This window comes from Sphaerodactylus townsendi, linkage group LG11, assembly GCF_021028975.2.
Source record: "Sphaerodactylus townsendi isolate TG3544 linkage group LG11, MPM_Stown_v2.3, whole genome shotgun sequence".
Taxonomy (NCBI): domain Eukaryota; kingdom Metazoa; phylum Chordata; class Lepidosauria; order Squamata; family Sphaerodactylidae; genus Sphaerodactylus; species Sphaerodactylus townsendi.
In genome coordinates this window covers 2,570,088-2,589,854 of record NC_059435.1, presented here as the reverse complement: position 1 = coordinate 2,589,854, position 19,767 = coordinate 2,570,088, and the positions used below count along the sequence as shown (strand labels likewise).

Sequence of the window (19,767 nt, the reverse complement as noted above, 5' to 3'; positions counted from 1 at the left end):
ATGAGCAGCCAACATGATGCATCAACAGAGAAGGCTAATGCAGTCTTGAGGTATATAAACAGAGGCATAATATTCAAATCGCAAAATATCATCATCCCACTGTACATTGTCAGGCTGTACTTAGAGTCCTGTGTGTTGTTCTGGAGGCCTCACTTCAACAAGGATGTGGACAGAATGGAGCGGGGGCAGAGGAGAGCGACGAGGATGATCCAGGGCCTGGAGACCAAACCCTACAAGGAAAGGCTGGGGGATTGTTTAGTCTGAAGAGGAGGAGATTTACAGGGGTCAAGATCGCTCTCTTTAAGTCTTTGAAGGGCTCTCACTTGGAGGAGTGCAGGCAGCTGTTCCTGTTGGCAGTATAGGATAGGACTAGCAATAATGTAAACACATTATGAGCAGAAAGGTTCCAGATGAATATCAGAAGAAGAGTTTGGATTTATACCCCACCTTCCTATCCTGCAAGGAGACTCAAGGCTGCTTACAAGCTCCTTTTCCTTCCTCTCCCCACAACAGACACCTTGTGAGGCAGGTAGGGCTGAGAGAGTTTCTAGGAACTGCGACTGGCCCAAGGTCACCCAGCAGGAATGTAGGAGTGAGGAAACAACTCTGGTTCACCAGATAAAATTCCACAGCTCATGTGGAGGAGTGGGGAATCAAACCCAATTCTCCAGATTAGAATCCACCTGCTCCTAACCACTACACCACTTTTTTTTACAGCAAGAGTTGTGCAGCTACCTGAGGGGGTGGGGGTGAGCTCCCCTCACTGGCAGTCTTTCAACTGCAGCTGGATGAGCACTTGTCTGGGATGTTCTTGGCTGATCCTTTGTTGAGCAAGGGGTTAGACAAGATATTCTGAATGGCCCTTTCCGACTCTGTGATTTTGAGACTTGGTCACAATGTCAGCCAGACCTTCTGGGATCATATCTCCACAACATTCTCTTTCAGAGTGCTCTCCAACATCTTGGCCCGGCCTGGTTCAGACTCTCTACCTGGAAGTTCAAAGTTGGATCCTGGATACAGCATGGATACACCCAAGGTCATAGCTATCTGGCTGGCATCCTGCATTCAGGAAATGGTGCAGTAGAAAGAAAGTTAGCTTTGCTTCTGGGGGAATAATGGATTCATTCACAAAGGGTTCTGCCAGGACTTTGCCTTAAAACTCTCAGATGAGTTTTGCCTTAAAACTCTCAGATGAGTTTTGTTTTGTTGTTAGTCCTCAGCCCAAGAAGAAAGGTTGTTATAAATTCATATCAAAGGTTTCTGGAGAGAGGTGGCACCATGTGTTGCTGTTTTTGGTCTTGGCCTACGTGAAATCTTTCATGCATTACACCAAGCTCTAGTTGAATCACTCCATCCCTCTCCATATCTTATTAAATGTAGCCTTCCTGGTGACCTTTGCCTCAGCGAGATGAGTCTTGGAACTTCCCACTATTTCTGTAAGTCACGTTAATCTGCTTCCAAAAGGATTCAGTTCTCCTCAGGATGTTTCCCTCCTTTGTACCAAACTTATTCTTTCACAAGACTGGGAGCTCCTTCTGCCTCCATCTGCTACACACCAAGGAGAAGGTATGGCACAAATTGAATATGCAGAGGGCACCTACCACTCACACAAATTGCTCACAGAATGTCTGATCTACAGACTCTATCTTTGACCTGGCTCCCAGGGGGAGAAAGGTTTTCAGATTCACCTTGATTAAGTGGATGAAAGGCCCTCCCCATGTGCTTCACCAGGGCAGGAGAAGTCCCCTCATGTTCCTTTTCCACCAAAGCTTCTGTTGCAGAAATCTGCAAGGCTGCAACAGCCTCTACCTTTGGAGGACACAGTAGGCTGGACTCTCAAAGTTCTGCAGATGCTACCTTCAGGAGGAGAGTTCTGTAGCAGGTGGTCCTCCAGTAATTCCTCCAGCACTTCATAATTTACCCACCTGCGATGACAGAGCTTTTCAACGTCCCTTTTCAGGGTACCGTCCTCTACTGATGAAGAATGAAACACAGGGTTTCTTCTCATGAGGGTTTCCTCTCATCAGTGGCAGGAGGAATTCTGGAATGGGACCTGCTATCCTTTCCAGGGATTTCTTCACAAACGCCAGGGAGCTCAGCTCAACTTGAGGTCTTTCCCCTTAGCTGGATGCAGAAGTACTGCCTAAACTGAGAACCGACTCCCTAAACTGATTACATCTCCCTGCTTGCAGAAAAGGAGGGCGTCGCCCATGTCAGAATCCCTCCCATTCCAGTGATGAGAAAAAACCACCCTGGTAAGTTCTATGTTCAGTCTTCAGTACAGCCAGCGCTTGGGTTTATGAGCTGGCGGATTTGTTCTGCAAGTTCATGTTGTTCATGTTGGTGCATCTCATGTCTATCATTTTGTTTCAAAGTTGACGGTTAATACATTGAATAATTCTAGGAATGGAATAGAAGGAAGCTTGGAAGAATCTTCTCATGAGCCAGAACCAGAACTAGAGTCCGACTCAAAAACCGAAGAACTGAAATCTGAAGTAGAAGAAAAGAACATGGAAGAGCTGGAAGAAAAGTCTCCATCCCCGTCTCCTGTAGAAACTGTTTCTCTACCACAAGAACCACCAAAGGTTGGTTAGGATGCTTTGTGTAACTAGATAACTAACCAGTTTGGAGGTAGTTAATAGTCTTTGGATAACTGTAGCTACAATAGTATTTTTAGAATATAATTTAAATAGAACAAGCAGAGAACCTGCAAGGACTTAGAACACTTCCTTTTCCTTGCATCCCCTTTCCCCCATTTTTCCTCACTTTGTCCTCCTGGCAGCCCCCATATCTTCTCCCCTTTTGCTGTTGCCTTTTCTCCTTTTTATTCACCAACAAACCTTTCTTTTATTTGCCTGCCCAGCTTTGTTTATTAATGTCATTTGTACCCCAGCTTTCTCTCCAATGGGAACCCAAGACAGCTGACATCATTCTCCTACCCTCCATTTTATCCTCACAACAGTCCTGTAGGTAGGTCAGGACGAGAGTGTGTGACTGGCCCAAGGTCACTCAGTGAGCTTCCATAGCAGAGTGGAGATTTGAACGTGAGTCTCCAGAACCTAGGCTAATGCTCTGGTCACTACAGCAAGCTGACTTTCTGGTTTCCCTCCTTCCCACCCCTCACACCTCTCTCGGGGAAAAGTCTGCCCAACTTGTAAAAGTCATGTGGTAGCAAGTTGTTCAGCTTAATTGTGGTGGTGGCCACTGCAAGACCTGGTCAAATAGTGCATGATATGCAGAGTCTCTTCCTGTACCATCCGGTAGCCACCATCCTCCCTGGGTCAGCTGTGCAAATTTTACAGCAATAGGATGCTGTGTGGTTTCCAGGCTGAATGGCTGCGTTTTAGAGCCCGGAAACCACACAGCACCCCAGTGATTCTGGCCGTGAAAGCCTTCGACCATACATTTACAGCAATAGTTTGCTGGTGATTGCTGCTGGACCTGTCCCCAGGACAGGAGGGAGGGAGGGGAACCGAGTTGAAGCAAGAGACCAAAGTAGTCTGCAAAGGGCCCTCCCCTCTACCTTTCACTGACAAAAACCATTATTTGAGAGTGGGCAATATTGTGGTTGGCTAGCAATCCATACAACTGGCCACTGTGATCTGAGGACATTCATTTAGAATCATAGAGTTGGAAGAGACCCCAAAGACCATCAGGTCCAACCCCCTGCAATACAAGAACACATAATTAAAGCACTCCTGGCAGATGGCCATCCAGCCTCTCTTTAAAAGAACCTCCTTTCTTAAGGGAACAGGCATTTCTTCTGATACTTTAGAGAGTTTTAAAAATCCCCCTTTCCAGTCTTATTTTTAAGATTAAATCTGGGAGCTTTTGCAGGTTTGTTTAAAGATCTGCCTTGTCTGTTTGTAGCTTCAGTCTCTGGATTTCAGCATTCACCGACAGGGCAGTGGTGAGAATTAAACTTATATGTATGACCATGAGTTTTGTTCATGGTATCCTAAGCTATATGCCGAAAGATTAATTTAGTATGGCTCTGAGGAACAAAATTGGTGGAACAGTATTGAAACTTGTCAACCTACCAGCAGTGTTTAACAGCAGGCGGGTCTTTTCTCGGCGGACAGTGCAGCACAAAATGCCCGGCTCCATCCGTAGATGATTATTTGTTTGTTTGTTTGTTTGGATTTTTTAGACTGCCTCATCCCTGGAGGGCTCTAGGCGGTTTACAATACAACACATGATATCCAACAACAGTTAAAACACAATTACAACCCTTAAAATCAGTAGCAGCATGCAGAATACAGATTAGTGTGCTGTACATTGGAAATAGGAGGAGCGGCTTATTAATTTGAGGACTGAGGACATTCAGGATGTTAGATCTTGAAAAGCAGCCATTACTGTGTGTAATTTTTATTTATTTATTCTTGAGGGATTGGGAAGACATCATGTTCCTGAAGGCAGAGGAAAAGACTTAGCATGGTTGGTTGTAGGATCATGTGAGCCAGCTTGGCATAGTGGTTAGTGTCAGATTAGGATCTGAAAGATGCGGGTTTGAATCCCCACTCTGCTATGGATGCTTGCTGGGTGACAATGGGCCACTCACTTTCTCAGCCTAACTTGCCTCACAGGGTGGGTGTTGTGAAGATAAAATGCAGGCAGGGGAATGATGATATAAATTTCTTGGAATATCCCATTTGTGAGAAAAGCGGAGGATAAATACAAGAAAATTAGCCACAGTGTCATGCAATGCCATAACCAGAATTTCCTCAACTAGAATTTGGAATCCAGGCTTCAAGCTGGTTAGCAAATAAGGTTATGAGCAGGCAACGGATTCTTAATGGTGGCAGTGATGTGTGGCTGCCCTCCGCAGTGGAGTCAGGGCAGTTTTGAGAGGAGGCCTGGGGCCATAGTCTCCACTGGCCTGAGAGGAGGAGGGAGAAAGTTGGTCAAAGTTGGCTCGTCCATGACTGTCAGCTCTTTGGAAATGGTGGGTTGGGGACTGTGGAAGGAATGAGCTGCCTTCAAGCTGTAAACTGGATCTTTGCTCCATTCTTTAAAGAGTATGGGCGACTAAAACTGTAAAAGATTGGTAATTTCTCTTGTGGTGGGAATGTGCTGCAGTTCTTTTTAATTCTGGTGTTGTCTTGGGGGTAGGAGAAAAATGTTAATTGGTCAAGTTTTCCCGTAAATCATGTGAGTGGCTTGCCATAATAAGTAGCAAAGGTTTGTTGCGTTTCCTGCAGGCTTTCTCCTGGGCTTCAGTGACCAGTAAAAACCTGCCTCCTAGTGGTACTGTTTCTTCCTCTGGAATTCCACCTCATGTTAAAGCGCCTGGCTCTCAGGTAATATATGTGTGGACACCTTGGATTGTCTCCTTGTTTACTGGGGCAGGGTGTTTCACTAACAAAACAAATTGTGATTGCTTCAGCTGCACAAATGTTCATATGCTGGAATGTTCATAGGTTGGATTAAGTGTAAATCTTGGAGGGCAAAACTGATTCCTTAGTGAACGCATTCGTCCTGTTAGAAATTTATATATGTGTGTATATATAACAAATATATGTTATATATGTATATAGCTGTATACAGAACACAGTTTATTCTTCAGCTATGAATTATTCCTTGTTGAAGTGGGATTGTTTGCATACTTGATTTTTGAAACGTTAAGTTAGGCCTCTGTAGTCTCTACATCCTGTACCAGATTAGGACTGTGGGTGGGTGGCTGCTTTTGCCAGTGGTCTCTCCCACTCTTGAATGTTTTGTCCTGTATGAAGTGGGCAGGGAGGAAAAGGGATCTTCCTGATGCTACTTTTCTAGCCGTTGCCTTAATTCAGTACACTCCCTGTCCTTTATGTTCAAATCTTTTCCTCCCTCCAACATGCTCAGGACGCAGGAAGCAGAGTTCACAGGACTGCATTCTTTCAGAAATGTGCACAATAAATTATATGTTTCTGTCAGCTCATTCTGCAGCACTTTATCTTAAGGCCACAACTTCTTGCAGGAAAAAAATATAGTTCCTGTAGCTCATTTTCACTGGTAGTTCTGCCATTTTGTGAATGGGACTTAGGAGGATCTTTTTATGCTCTACTCATGGAATGGTCTAGATTTCTAAATCATGTAAGATTTCTTACTAGTAAATGAAAACTAGGTACGAGCAGCCTTGCAAACAAATCCCCAGAGTACTAGTTCACACTTCTTTACTACTTTACCAAGCATATAGATGTTGAATGCACAACAAGCCTTTAGTGTGGGCTTTCCCCCAAGCCCAAGAGAATAGCTGTTGGCCTGTCCCTACATAGCTCAAACTGAGTTCAGGTTCCAAGGCCAGCCCTGCCTGTGGGGTCTACTTGTGCCCTTGCTGTAATGTTTTTGCTGGGTCCTTTGCTGAGCCCTTCAGGGGAGGGCGGTTTATAAACAACAACAACAACAACAACAACAACAACAACAACAACAACAACAACAACAACAACAACAACAACAACAACAACAATAATAATAATAATAATAATAATAATAATAATAATAATAATAATAATAATAATAAAACCTCTCTCATCCATTCCTGCTTGGAGGCCAAGGTGAGATCTGCTACCTGTGGTGTCGGAAGCACCCACTTGTCTTCATGTTATGGAGAAATTCAGATTGATCCCCCCTCCACCATGGACCTTCCACATTCCTCAGAACCCCGTCAGCAGGGTCAGTTGAACCATATCTTGCCCTCTTGACCCAGTCCTGCCCTGGCTTTTAAAACATGCCAGGAGAAGATAGTAAAATCATTGAGTAAAGCCACGGACACTTCGCTGACTGAGGGGTCCTTTGAAGGAAACCATTGTCATGCCTCTGCTTAGAAACATTCATTGGCTAAGGACGAGGTGACCAATTCTAGACCATTCTCCAGGCAACAGTGAGTGTGTGTAGCACTGGAGCATCTTTGGGGTTTGCGTGATGGCACATCTGCCCTCGACCCCTTTTAAACTGGCTTCAGGCCTGGGTTTGGAATTGAGGTGGTTTTGGCAGCCTTGGTAAATGGTCTTTGTTTAAAGCCCGGCACTCACCCCTGTTGTGAGATCTATCAGCAGCCTTTGACACAGGGGCCCACTCCATTGTTATTCATTGGTGAGCATATGGGGTTGGTGTTAGAGCAGTGGCTCTTCAGATGTCTTTCCAATCAGATACAGAGTTCCTGTCCAAGAAACAGAAGCAACGGGTTGGGATTTCTCCTGTGCTGTAGGATTCTGTTCATATAGGAGGCTCCTCAGTGAGATTGTCTGGCATTTTGACAAAGGACAGATGACACCCAAGTCCACATTTCATCATCTCAGCCACCAGAACACCTCCAACCTGGCTCTAAAACATGATCAGGTGGCCAAAGCCAAATCTAGACATAATGGAAGTAATGTTGCTCAGGGAAGCAGATGTTTTAAGACAACTCGGAGAGAATGGGGTGGACATTTGCAGAGGAGATTCAGAGCTGGGAAATGCTCCTGGATTGTCAGGATGTGCCCTCCTGCCATCAAACAAGGGGCCTAAGTGCCAGGACTCACACCTGGCTGCGGGGAGGGGAAAGCTGTGGACCTTTTCCTGTGCTTTCACTTCCCTTTGATGCTAGTAACTGTAGCTAACTAGAAGACGACTCTGGCGCCTTCTCGGCAGGGGGAAGCAGTAGGTGGCCGAGTTCCTATCACTGTGCTGGCCTTGAGATGGACAACTTCTAAACATTCTTCTTTCCGTTGGACTGCTTTGCATTCCCTAGGAATCCGGGAGGGGGGATCTTTATGGTGGGATAAATGTAACTGTACTTCCATAGTCCAGCAGAACTGGCTTTGCAAAAGCCAGATACTAGCTGGGTTCAATGAAGACTTCTGAGCAAGCATCCAGAGTCCGCATATTGACTTCAGTCTTAAGACCTGACACTGATCTAGCCTTACTGATTCAAAAGTGTGTTGGTGTAGTAGTCAGGAGCGTCTTTTATCTGCTGCATCTGGCTTGGTAACTTTTTTCTTTCTCAGCCAATCTGGCTGTTCTCATCCATCCTTTTGTGGTTTCATGGTTAGATTCTACAGTAGACTGCCTTCAAAACCAGCTGAGAAACTGCCACTGTTCCAGACTGCTTCAGCCCAAACATTGCCGAGACCTGGCCAACACAAGCAGGTCTTGCCTATCAAGACAACGGTGTTGGCTGCCAGTTTGTTTCACAGTTCAGCCCAAGGTGCTGAACTGAGCAACAAACCTTTGAAGCCCTTTGCAACCTAGAATCCCATGTGCCAGCTCCTGCCTCACTTAAGCCAGCCCACCTGGCATCTACCAGACCCTGTTGTTTTTCTGAGGTGGCCATCAGGGGATGCGGCTGCTAGAAATCTTCAGGCAGCACTGCGAGGCCATGCCGTTTGCCAGGGCTTTAACAGAATATGAATAGTAATTTACAGGGGAGTCATCTGGATATGTTATTTGGTGTGTTTTCAGTTGTGCTGTTTTAAAGGGTAACTTTTTAGCCACAGAGCTATTCGAAAAACCAGAAAATCTATAAGTAAAGTGAACTTTTTTTCAGAACTCAGCTCTGGGGTTGAGTGATACTGAGTCCTTCTAACTGGGCTTTGTCAAGTGGAACCAAACATTTCTTACATATTGTCTTCTGATGGTCAGAACAGGACTGCAGGATTGTCTCCCATTGGGGCTGTTGTGCAACTGGGTGAGGTGGGAGGTGGGGTGTCTGAGGCCTGTTATCCAGTCTGCCGAGGCCAACTCCAGTTTCATAGTGGAGACGGGGAAACCTTGTTCCTCCCTCCCCAGTGTCTCATAGGGCAATCGGGGGAAGCGTCTGCACTGCCATGCACAGAACCCCTTTCCCAGCCTCAGAAGCACTTCCACCTCTTTCCTTGCCTGCTTACCTGGCAGAGTTCACCACTGCTGTCTGGCAAGGGGGCAGACGTCTCCACCACAACCTTCTGCTTTCTCCCCAGACCAAAAATATATATATGCTAGTGGCATGGAAAGGCCAGCTGTTGGTCACCAGGCTCTTCCTGTCCAGAGCCTCCTCCATTCCTGGGTGGGGAAGTTACGTCTTTGATACATATGTGAAAAGAGCACAGTTCTCTCCATCCAGTTCTCTCTGCTTGGATTTGTTAGCTTGCTCCCATATTTGTCTTACTTCATATTGACCAAGGAAAAATGGTGAGACTTGTGCCATTCTGGAGCGGAAATGCTTTAACCAGTTAAATCTTCTGCTGGTACTTTGGCGTACATATACTGGAGCCCAATTAGGGTTCCCCGGTCTGCATATGGAAATTCATAACTACTACCTGATGCTGGAAACTCCAGTATAACTGTGACGAAAAATGGAGTTTGTGTTGGTTGAGAAGACCTTGAGTTCCTGGAGGACATTCTCCCTGCTTTTGATGGGGCACAACTGACTCTTGCTGACGGTTAAGAGCCTGGGGATGATGCTGACGCAGCTTTATTTTCCAGGGAAGTAAGCTGACACAGGTGCAAAAAATTCCAATTCCAGTTAGAGCAGTGGTTCTCAACCTTTCTAATTCTGTGACCCTTTAATACAGTTCCTCATGTTGTGGTGACCCCCAACCCTAACATTTATCCATTTTACAGATGGAGAACACTGATTCAGAGAATCATAGGCAACCCCTGTGAAAGGGTCGTTCGACCCCCAAAGGGGTCCCAACCCCCAGGTTGAGAACCATTCAGTTAGAGCCAGTGTGGGGTAGTGGTTAAGAGCAGGTGGGTTCTAATCTGGAGAGCCGGGTTCGATTCCTCACTCCACCTGAGTGGCGGAGGCTTATCTGGTGAACCAGATGTTTTTCCAAACTTCTACAGTCCTGCTGGGTGACCTTGGGATAGTCACAGTTCTCTCAGGACTCTCTCAGCCTCACCTCACAAGGTGTCTGTTGTGGGGAAAGAAAGGGAAAGAAGCTTGTAAGCCACCTTGATTCTCCTTACAGGAGAGAAAGGTGGGGTATAAATCCAAACTCTTCTTAAACAAAAGATGGCCCCTTACTTTGGCCATGTGGATCCATGCTGAGGTTACTTCTAGGCTGAACTGTAAAGCACTGTACATGGGTCTACCCTTAAAAATAACTTGGAAACTACAGTTGGTACAAAACATCGTGGCCTGACTATGATTAGGCACCAAGTGGAACCTTCGTATCACTCCCTTTCTGCAGATGCTTCTGTTTAGCTCATGGGCACTTTCTTCCCAGACTTTCCTTCACTGTCATGTAGCCCTTCAGGAATGTGGGACAGAAAAGTTAGTTCCTCGTAGTATAGTTGTATGATCTCTGCTCCTGTGGTGGTGCTTAGGGCTTTTCAAGGGCTGTTAAGGAGGGGTTCCTCACAGCGTAGTCAACTGGCTTCCATATTGTTTTCCTCTCAGTTTCCTCTCAGTTTTCTCTGCAGCGCAGAGAAGCTCACCCGCTTGCTTGTGTTCTTTGGGCTGGTGCCTGGTCAGAGCAGCTTCTTGGGCTACAGTTTAGGACAAAAACCCCCCCCCCCCCCCCGCCCCTCAGGACTCGCTCAGTTCCTGTTTGTTCACTACTTTAGAGTGTAGAGTTGACAGATAGTAGTGAAGGTTATTCTGTATATAGTTTCTTCTTTTAAAAAACTTCACACAGGAAGATCTATGTTGTCTATGATGTTTGTTGTCATAAGAAGGTCAACCAGTGCCCTCTCAATGCCTGACTCACTGAGTGTTTTCACCTATCCAGATTTACTGCGAACTGGGTCAGACACCTCTTGGTGCAAGACACTGCACCAAAGACATACCTACATTGTGTAACTTCATCAGGGGTGTCCTGCTTCCTCAGTTGTGTAGACAGGTCCAGTGGCCCTCTTTCCTCCAACACTACACTGCCAACCTGCATGTGGGGAAGATGTTTTACTTGGACAAGTTGCACTTCAGTTACCAGTGTGAGGTCATGAAGAAGTAAAGGCAGTTTGCTTACCTGTAACTGCTGTTATTTTGAGTGGTTGTGTTCACATCATCCACCCACCTTCCCTGCAGTGGTTGCTCTGGGTGCTGTGGCAGACTCCAATTTGGGAAGGAACTGAGCAGGAAGGAACTGAGTAGGAAGGTGTGGCTGCTCCCCTTTGGGCATGATTGGAACTCTTGTCTGAGAAAGGCAGACAAGAAATGACAATAATAATCACAATCTACTCCATGCCTTAAAGCTTAAAGATATTTCCAAATCTTAGTGCTGTACAGGAACAGGGCCTATTATTGTGAATGCTGCAGATGACCATTGAAGAGGAGGTAAGCGGCCAGTTTCTACGACACGCATAAATTAAAAGCCTAAATTAAGCCCCCCACTTTTCATTCATCTTTTGTATAAAATGAAAGCTGCCTGCCTTGTTGGGGATCACTGGTCTAGCTAATATTTCTTCTTCAAGTAGTGCCAAAATTGAGTTCAGAGAGGTCTGTGTTTGTATTTCTTCCTCTTACAGTGGCATACATGTGAAATTCAGTGAATTAGGCCCCCTTCTGGTTATTCGTGAAAGATGTAATTTTGATTTTCTCCTTTGAGTGCCTCCCTGTCTTATTATGCCTGACTCTGAGAGTTGTTTAGAAAATAGATCAATTAGTCTTTGTTTTAGCAAAACACACTTGGTAGCATGTTTAATTCTCACACTATGTAAGGGAAACTTAAATAGCAGACCCAGGTCTAGTTTTTTCCCCTTATTCCTAATCATGGGTCTCGGACCCTGGTGCTCCTTGTCTTGGGTGAATGTTGCTGACTGGAAACCCGATGACTCCTGGAGAGGTCTGGGCTTTGGATGCTGAAAGTCTTCACTTTGATTGATAATCTTTGGCATTGTTGCTGCTACTGTAAGGAATTCCTTACAGTAGTTTTACGTCGAAGTTTTACGTCGATGGCATCAGAGAAGTATTCACATTTCATGCGTTCAGGCCACTCCGGAGGAAGTCGAGCAGCCGCTGCCCGGAACTCACGAGCAAATTCGGCAAAAGAACGGTTGCCCTGTTGAATAGATTTTATGGTACGGATGGCTTCATTTTCAGCGTCTGGATCTTGGAAGCGGGCTCTTAGGGCTTGAAGAAATGCAGCCACTGTGCGAGTATCATCCGCCTGCAGCTCAAAAAGGGTCACAAACCAGTCAGCCGCCACCCCGTCCAGGACAGACCCGATGTCCCCATTATTTTTTCACGTTCCGATCGATATAAGTCATCATATTCTTCCATATGTGCATCCGAGTTTGCAAGATGAAGTAGGGGAGTTTAGAAGGCGGTCCCATCGAAACGGGCAGGGATGCGGGGGCCTGTAGTATCCTCTCTCCACGGCCCTTGGAACCCGCTGGGGCTGCGGTTGCACAGGTTGGGGCGGTGGAGCAGGAGGAGCAGGAATCGGGGGAGGCACGGGGCCTGGTGCCGCTGGTTCCCGTTGAGTAGCAGGACCTTGGAAGGCGGCAGGAGCTTGCCGAAAGTAGCAGGACCTAGGAAAGCTGTCGCCCGATAGGGACCGGGCAATGGTGTCGGGCGCTCGGGTAACGGTGCTTGATAGGCGCCAACTCTCGAGTCATCCTGTCCCGCACTTCTTCTTCAGCTCTCCTGTTCTAAGGCAGCTAACTCCCTCTTTACTGCGGAGTCAAAGGCATCTTTGATCGCTGGCGTGCAAAGCAGCCTTCTCCTCGCTTCCAGTTTGTCAAGTTCGATCCCCGTTGAATAGCTGCAGTCAGTTCACCTTTGCCGTCCGGATGGCCTTAATACCTTCAGCTGTTGATCGTTCCAGGTCCATCCTAGAGTGCTCTAGGACCTTATTGTGGGATCAATAAATCTTGGCATATATTGCCGTTGTAACGCGTCTTTGGCTCCTCGGTCCAATTCAAGTTGGACGTCTTTTGCGCTAAGTTGTTCCACGCATCTTTTGCAGGTTTCCACGCTCCTTTTGCAGCTGTTCTCGTTCCTCCTCCCATAGCTGGCGTTCCACGGGCCCACGCTTCTTGGAAAGCATCTCGCTAAGAAGTCGTGGGCCACAATTTCCCTCGGCCCCAATTTCTTTGGACGGGAGGGGAAACAAATCCGGATGGGGAGGCAGACTTTCCTCGGATTCCCTCCTCATCGAAAGTAGCACCTCTCTCCAGTCCACTCGACATCGGACCCAAGCCTTGGCGATCAGCTAAATTCCCCACGTCCGGGATCTGATGGGCCAGGATTGGAATAATGTCGACACGGAGCCCCTTCCAATCATCGAACCCGATCTCGACTAAAGACCCGCCGTAAGTTAGCACTGCAGTTTTCGAGGATCGGAGCTCCGGTGCTAGTGCCACTGGAGGATTCTTGGGAGCATCATCGGGGAATACGAAGTCCACAGGAATGCGCTCTATTGATTCCTGGGTTGCCGCGATGAAAAGTGGTCAGGCCCATCTCCTCCGGTGACAGGGTTGCATCTGAGGTTTGTAATCCAGCATCTACAAAAAACGAGGTAGAGATCCGCTTCCACATGGGCGCATCGATCCATAGACAGCGCCCCAAAGCGCTCTCATGCCACTTCGCGATGATCGGCTTCCGCTGGCCCCTCATCCCAACGGTAAGTAAGGGGAAGACTTCGTGGTCGAGGCGAGGACGGGAGAGAGTTACCAGCGAGACCCGTTCCTCCGCTTTTGGTTTCTCCAAGTCAGGTAAGGGAAGGCTTCGGAACCCTCTATGGGGGCTAAATCCGAACCTTCCTCAGTTTTCAGGAATCATTCAACCTCTGCATGCCGGAACACCAGAGGTCCACTTCCTCGGATTTGTAGGAAGTAAAATGAGGATTACGATTTCCTGCCACAATGTAAGGAAATTCCATAGAGCAGGAAATAAAAGGCTTTTGTTGGTTGAAAGACCGCTTTTATTCAGACATCTTAGAAAGCTCACGTGACACGGGCAGTGGGCAGGAATGAATTCCTTCCCGGCCAGACCCACAGGTTATAATCTTCTCCGTCTCCATCCTCCTCCCCGGGTTTTCCCCGGCCCCATTCTCATGGGAACGGCATGCTCATCTCTCTCCGTCAGAGATAAGGCTCCTCTGCCAGAGAAATCGCCAGAGTCGCTTCTGGCCCATCGCCCAAGCTTCTCCAGGAATCTACTCAAGGCCAAGCCGGCTGTGCTGGGAGAATCAACACCATTGAAACCTTTTACACTGCACTTTGTAGTTAGTCCCTTTGAATTAGCCATTGTAACGGACTTTGCCCCCACCCCTGAAGGGCTGGTGCTGTGTGTGAAAGGCCTAATGAAAAGAGCCTGCAGTGACAGCCACAGAGTTAGTACAGGCAGGCTCCACTCATACAAAAGACCCCATTTTGATTCGGCCATAAGAAAGGCATACAGTTGCCTATGGCCAGGGTTAGGGGGAGCTAAAGTCGCGCAGCAGTTATAAATAGATAGTGCTGTGTCTGTCAGAGTTTAGTCAAGATTGAGAGTCAAGTGATTGGGGGAGAGATTCAGGAAGAGGCCAGAGTTCTGACAGAGAGCAGTCTGTCAGATCTGAACCTGAAGGGATTCTGTCTCAGCAGTGTTAGCTGACAGAAGTCCAGATTACTTCTACAAGCTGAGGAGGCTTGTCCAGAGAAAGGAGAGGCCCTGAGTTTAGGTGCAAAGGAGTGGCACGCCAGTCAGTGTAGCTTGACAGTGAATACTGTCCAGACCTAGAGTCTGCCCTACCCCTGTGCAACACCAGTCTGGTTCAGAAAGCCCGTTCCAGAAGCAGTGAGATCAGTTTGGGATTAGTGTGAGAGAGGGAGGCTTTGTATGCCAGAATCTCACAGGGTGTGTGTGTATTCAGTGGGTTGTGGATCAGAAAGGACTAGTGTCTGTCTGTGAAGAAAGTTAGTAGGTCTAAAGCAAAATCGTTCCTGAAGAGACGTCTGTGTGTGTGTGTGTGTGTGTGTGTGTGTGTGTGTGTGTGTGTGTGTGTGTGTGTGTGTGTGTGTGTGTGTGTGTGTGTGTGTGTGTGTGTGTGAAACCTAAGTAACATCTGAAGCTCTGTAATTTTTAAATGAAAAGAACCTCTCTGAAACCATCAAAGCTGCTAGTAACCTCTCTTTGAGCCAGTTTTAAGAAGCCTTTCTTTTGTTTTAAAATAAATTTCATTTGTTGTGTCTGCTACTCCCTCGCAAGCCAGACTGGCGCTTGTGTGTGAGAGGTTGAAGAGTGCCTGTCTGAGAGACTAGTATCCCAGCCAATTTTGAGTTCCCTCCATTTTTGTATATGGGACTCTGAAGGACATTCCCCTCAGACCAAGAGCGAATGTAAGGTGGGATCCTTTATTATATTTGGCAGCCAACAGCAGTTTTGGGATTCCTAGTTCCTTCTCTTTAATGGTGGCAGCAGAGTAAAAAGAAGATCCCTGAACACTAGCCTGGGATATTTTGGGTGGCAGAGGAAACCCCACTGGTCAGTTTAGTGGGAACCTTGATTGTAGGCCACCCGTCCCATTACAATTAGCGTCAAGCGGTGGGATCCATATAACAACTAAATCCAGTTCCCAAAATGCTGAATAAAGCCCACTTTAATTTATAATTTTTGTGAGGGAAAGGCAGAACAAATTTTTCCTCACACAATGGCACCACCCAAGGTACCGAAGGTGGCTGGTGAGGGAAAGGCTCAAGAAACAGGGGAGGCTGTGGCAGCCCATGAGGAAGAACCAGTTAGAACACAGACAACCTCTCTTGAGCTAGAGAAGTTGAAATTAGAACTAGAAATGAGAAAACTGGAGTATGAAAATGCCAGAATTGCTGCAGAGAATGAAAAGGCTAGAATTGCCTCTGAGAATGAAAAGGCTAGAATTACATTTGAGAAAGATATACAGCTGGCTAGGCTTCAGGCAGAAAGAGAGAGAGAGAAAGAACAGAGGGAAAGTGAACAGAGAGATAAACAGAGAGAAAAAGAGCGAGAAACAGAGATGGCCAGGATGGCCCATGAAGAGAAAATGTTGCAGCTGAAAGCTACACTGCCCAACCCCCTTCCTGCTGGTGTAGAGTTTACCTCAGGAGACAACAAGCGTTTCCCTAAATACCAAAAGGGGGATAATGTGGAGGCTTATTTAGCCAGTTTTGAATGGACTTGCCAGGATTTGGGAGTTTCTGAGGACAGAAAAATGGCCAACCTACGTCCACTGCTGTGTGGAGTGTTGAGCGAAGTCTATGCAGACTTAAAAGATGAAGAGATTGCCAATGATAGTCTCTTCAAAGAGAGGGTGAAGCTGAGATTTGGCCTGATCCCTGAACAAAGCAGAAAAGCCTTCAGGGAAATAAAGCGCAAGCCAGGAGAAACCTACTCCTAACTAGGCTTTTGCCTGGACAAAGCGCTTGATAGGTGAGTGGAAGGGAGCAAAGTCAAAACTTTTGATGAATTGAAACAGCTCTTCAGCCTTGAGCAATTCTACCGGCTGGTCCCGCATCACATGAGATGGTACATTAAAGACAAAAAGATCCAGACAGTAGCAGGGGTGGCCACCCTACTAGATGAGCTGGAGGATGATTTTGGGGGAGGACACTTCCCAATCCCCTACAAAAAACCAAGGGAGTGGCACCCTAAAGAAAAGGCAGGAAGTCCTAACGCCGAACCAGCGAGGCAGGACTCTCCCACCTTTAGAAGCATGAAGGGGGTAATCTGTTACCACTGTCAGGAAGAAGGACACATAAAACCCAAGTGCCCAAAACTGACCAACCCCAAGTGCCCGCTGAGTCCACCAAAGTCAGTTAAGGTGGTGCAACAGGCAGAGAAGCCTAGTGAGAGTGACACCCCCACAACCATTGATGCCCAAGTCCTAACAGTATGGAGAGTGGAGGAAGACATTAGTCGGGACTTCAGGGAGCAGATCACTGTTAATGACAGCACAGTAATGGGCTTAAGGGATACTGGGGCGGAGGTCACCCTTATCCAGAGAAAGTTAGTCAAGACTGATCAACTAATGCCCAATAAGACCTATCGCATTAAGGGGATTCAGGGACCCCACTTTGAAGTACCGCTTGCTGAGATCCCCATAGTTTTCAGAGGCTATGCAGGGAGATGGAAGATGGGGGTACTAGATTAATTAGATGTGCCAGTGCTCATAGGCAATGACCTAGCCCAACAAAGTAACAAAGTCCAAATTGTTACTAGGAGCAGGGCACCAGCAGGCAGTGACATAGAAAACCCATCAAATTCTGACTTGCCAACTCCGAATGAAACCGCTGAGGACATGGTCCTCCAATTAGGAGTTGTTAATTCTGAACAGTTCCTGACTGAGCAAAGGGAAGATGAGACCCTTAAGGAGCTATGGCAGTCAGCAGGCCCAGCAGACTCCGAGGCTACCGTGGAACACTCCTGCTTATTCAAAATTATGGATGGCAGGCTGTATAGAGTAGCAAGGAGGAAGAAAAGTACTGCTCAGTGGGAGCAACGCACCCAACTGGTTGTCCCACGAGTACATCGCTTGAATGTGCTCAAGTTAGCACATGATATCCCCTTTTGTGGCCACCTAGGGATAAATAAAACCAGGGACCAAATTCAATCCCGGTTCTATTGACCGAATATGGGGAGGGATATCAAAACTTATTGCCAGTCCTGCCAAGTATGCCAGCTGGTGGGCTAAAGAGAAAACCAGAGGACTGTTGCAATCTATCCCTGTGGTCACCACTCCATTCGATAAAGTTGGAGTTGACGTGGTGGGACCTATATCTCAAGCCACCCGAGGGGAACGTCGCTACATCCTCACGGCCATTGATTATGCTACACGCTATCCGGAGGCAGTCCCCCTGAGGGATGAGGAGGCGAAGACAGTTGCCAATGCCCTCCTGACCATCTTTGCATGGTTTAGGCTCCTGAAGGAAATCATAACAGACCTGGGAACTGCATCTATGTCCCAACTTATGCAGGAGCTGTTCTGAGCTTGTGGTATAAAGCACCTAACAACCACTCCGTATCACCCTCAATGCAATGGATTGACCGAAAAGTTTAATGGGACTCTTAACCATATGATTAAAACATATGTCCAGAAGAATCCAAATGACTGGGACGCGCAACTTCAGCATTTCCTCTTCTCATACCGGGAGGTCCCTCAGGAGAGCACCGGGTTCAGCCCCTTCGAGCTGCTCTTTGGATGCAGACCCCGAGACCCAGTGGACATTTTGAAGGAAGCCTGGACGGGCCACGAAAACGTTGCAGAGAGAGACATTATAGACTATGTGCAGGACTTACAGCAGAACCTGTGCACATTAAAAACAACGGCAGCAGTCAACCTGCAGAGAGCTCAGCGTCGCCAGAAAGACAACAGTGACTCTAAGGCCAGACACTGTACCTTCCAGGCAGGAGATCAAGTCCCGGTGTTGCGGCCAAGGTCTAAAAAGAAACTGGAAGTGGCCTGGGAAGGCCCCTACAACCTCATTGCCAAAGTGTCTGATGTAAATTATCTTGTTGATGTGGAAATGAAGGGAGAGTAATAAGGTTACATGTGAATATGATAAAGCCATATCATCCTAGGGAAAATTTGGTCTTAAAGACAACTGGTGTAGAACCTAGCGAATTTGTATTGGCTGGTTGGGGAAAGTTGAGTAAGGGGAGTACTGTACCAGAGGTGAACATATTCCCTGAGTTGTCCCCGGAGCAGAAATGGCAACTGAAGGCGGTGCTTCAGGAGTACCAGGGCATTTTCTCCAACTTTCCTGGCAGAACCGAGATGGCACTTCACCACATAGACACAGGTGAGGCCAAACCAGTTGCTTCCACACCTTATAGGGTGACCGGGGAACATGCCAAGTCCATCTCTGTAGAGATCCAAGACATACTGGATTTAGGGCTCATCGTGCCATCTGATAGCCCTTGGTCATCCCCAGTGATTTTTATTGATATTTTGGATCGATATGTTTACATGTATTTTACAACCTTTTATTACATCCTTAATATCATTTTACCCCCTTTTTTTCCCTCCCTCCCCCCATATTTTTCTTCTCTGCTTCAAATGTGCAGCAGCAGGTTCATTCTTTCAACTCTTTTCCATTCATCTTCTGTAATTCCAACTTCAGTCAACCAGTCTGTGAATTCCGTCCAAATCATCATCATGTCCATTTGTTTTTCTTGCCATATCTGGTTTCTTGACATTATTCCAAATATTTCTAATTGTATTTGTTCCCATACATATTCCAGCCATTTCTGTATTGTCCATATTTCCTTATCTTTTCATCCCAACGCTATTACAGCATGAACTGCTCTTATTATTTTAAACAATGACCTCTGTCTTTGTTCTATTTCTGTATTATCAATTATTCCTAGAAGTAATAGGTCTACATTTATCCTTAATCATACTTTTACATATTTTTCTATATACAGCAAGACATGTTTTCACATTTGTGTACAGTTGCTGCCTAACCTTGGAAGGTTTTCGTCTGACAAGGTTGGCGGGACGCCCAGAATGGGGAATGTTTCATCTGTATCTCCTGTTTCTTTTGCCTGTCTGTGTGAAACTGTTTCAAGGAGGTTTTCAGATGGGAACTAAAGGTGTTTATCTAACTTTGTTGGGAACTGGTGGGGAAGCCCATAAAAGAGGCTGTTCGAATGTTGGGGGGTCAGTTCCCGCTTTGCTTGTGATCAACTTAGAATGCCAGGTCAATAAAGAACTTGAAAAGTTACTTTTGACCTGGACTTTACTGGTTCCTTACATTATGCGGGAACTCACCATTTTTGCTCAGTGTACGTTTTGAGTTTTTTCAAACGTTATTTATTTTATTTATTTATTTTTTCAACTTATATACTGCCCAACCCCCGAAGGGCTCTGACGTTACCTGACTTCTTGTTGTGCTCTGCTGCTCGCGGACATGAAGAGGTTGGGG

General features: G+C 46.6%; 1 protein-coding gene across 4 annotated transcripts in view; it reads left to right on the top strand.

The window, feature by feature from the left end:
- G3BP2 (G3BP stress granule assembly factor 2) overlaps positions 1-19,767 on the top strand; it is a 134,614-nt gene that overhangs the window by 77,909 nt on the left and 36,938 nt on the right. The window contains exons 7-9 of one of the 4 annotated variants that reach the window (XM_048510639.1): positions 2,193-2,255; positions 2,405-2,585; positions 5,202-5,300. In XM_048510639.1, the coding sequence (XP_048366596.1) occupies positions 2,193-2,255; positions 2,405-2,585; positions 5,202-5,300 (343 nt within the window). The remainder of the gene's footprint in view (positions 1-2,192; positions 2,256-2,404; positions 2,586-5,201; positions 5,301-19,767) is intronic. The other 3 variants (XM_048510640.1, XM_048510642.1, XM_048510643.1) reach the window with 3 other exon arrangements.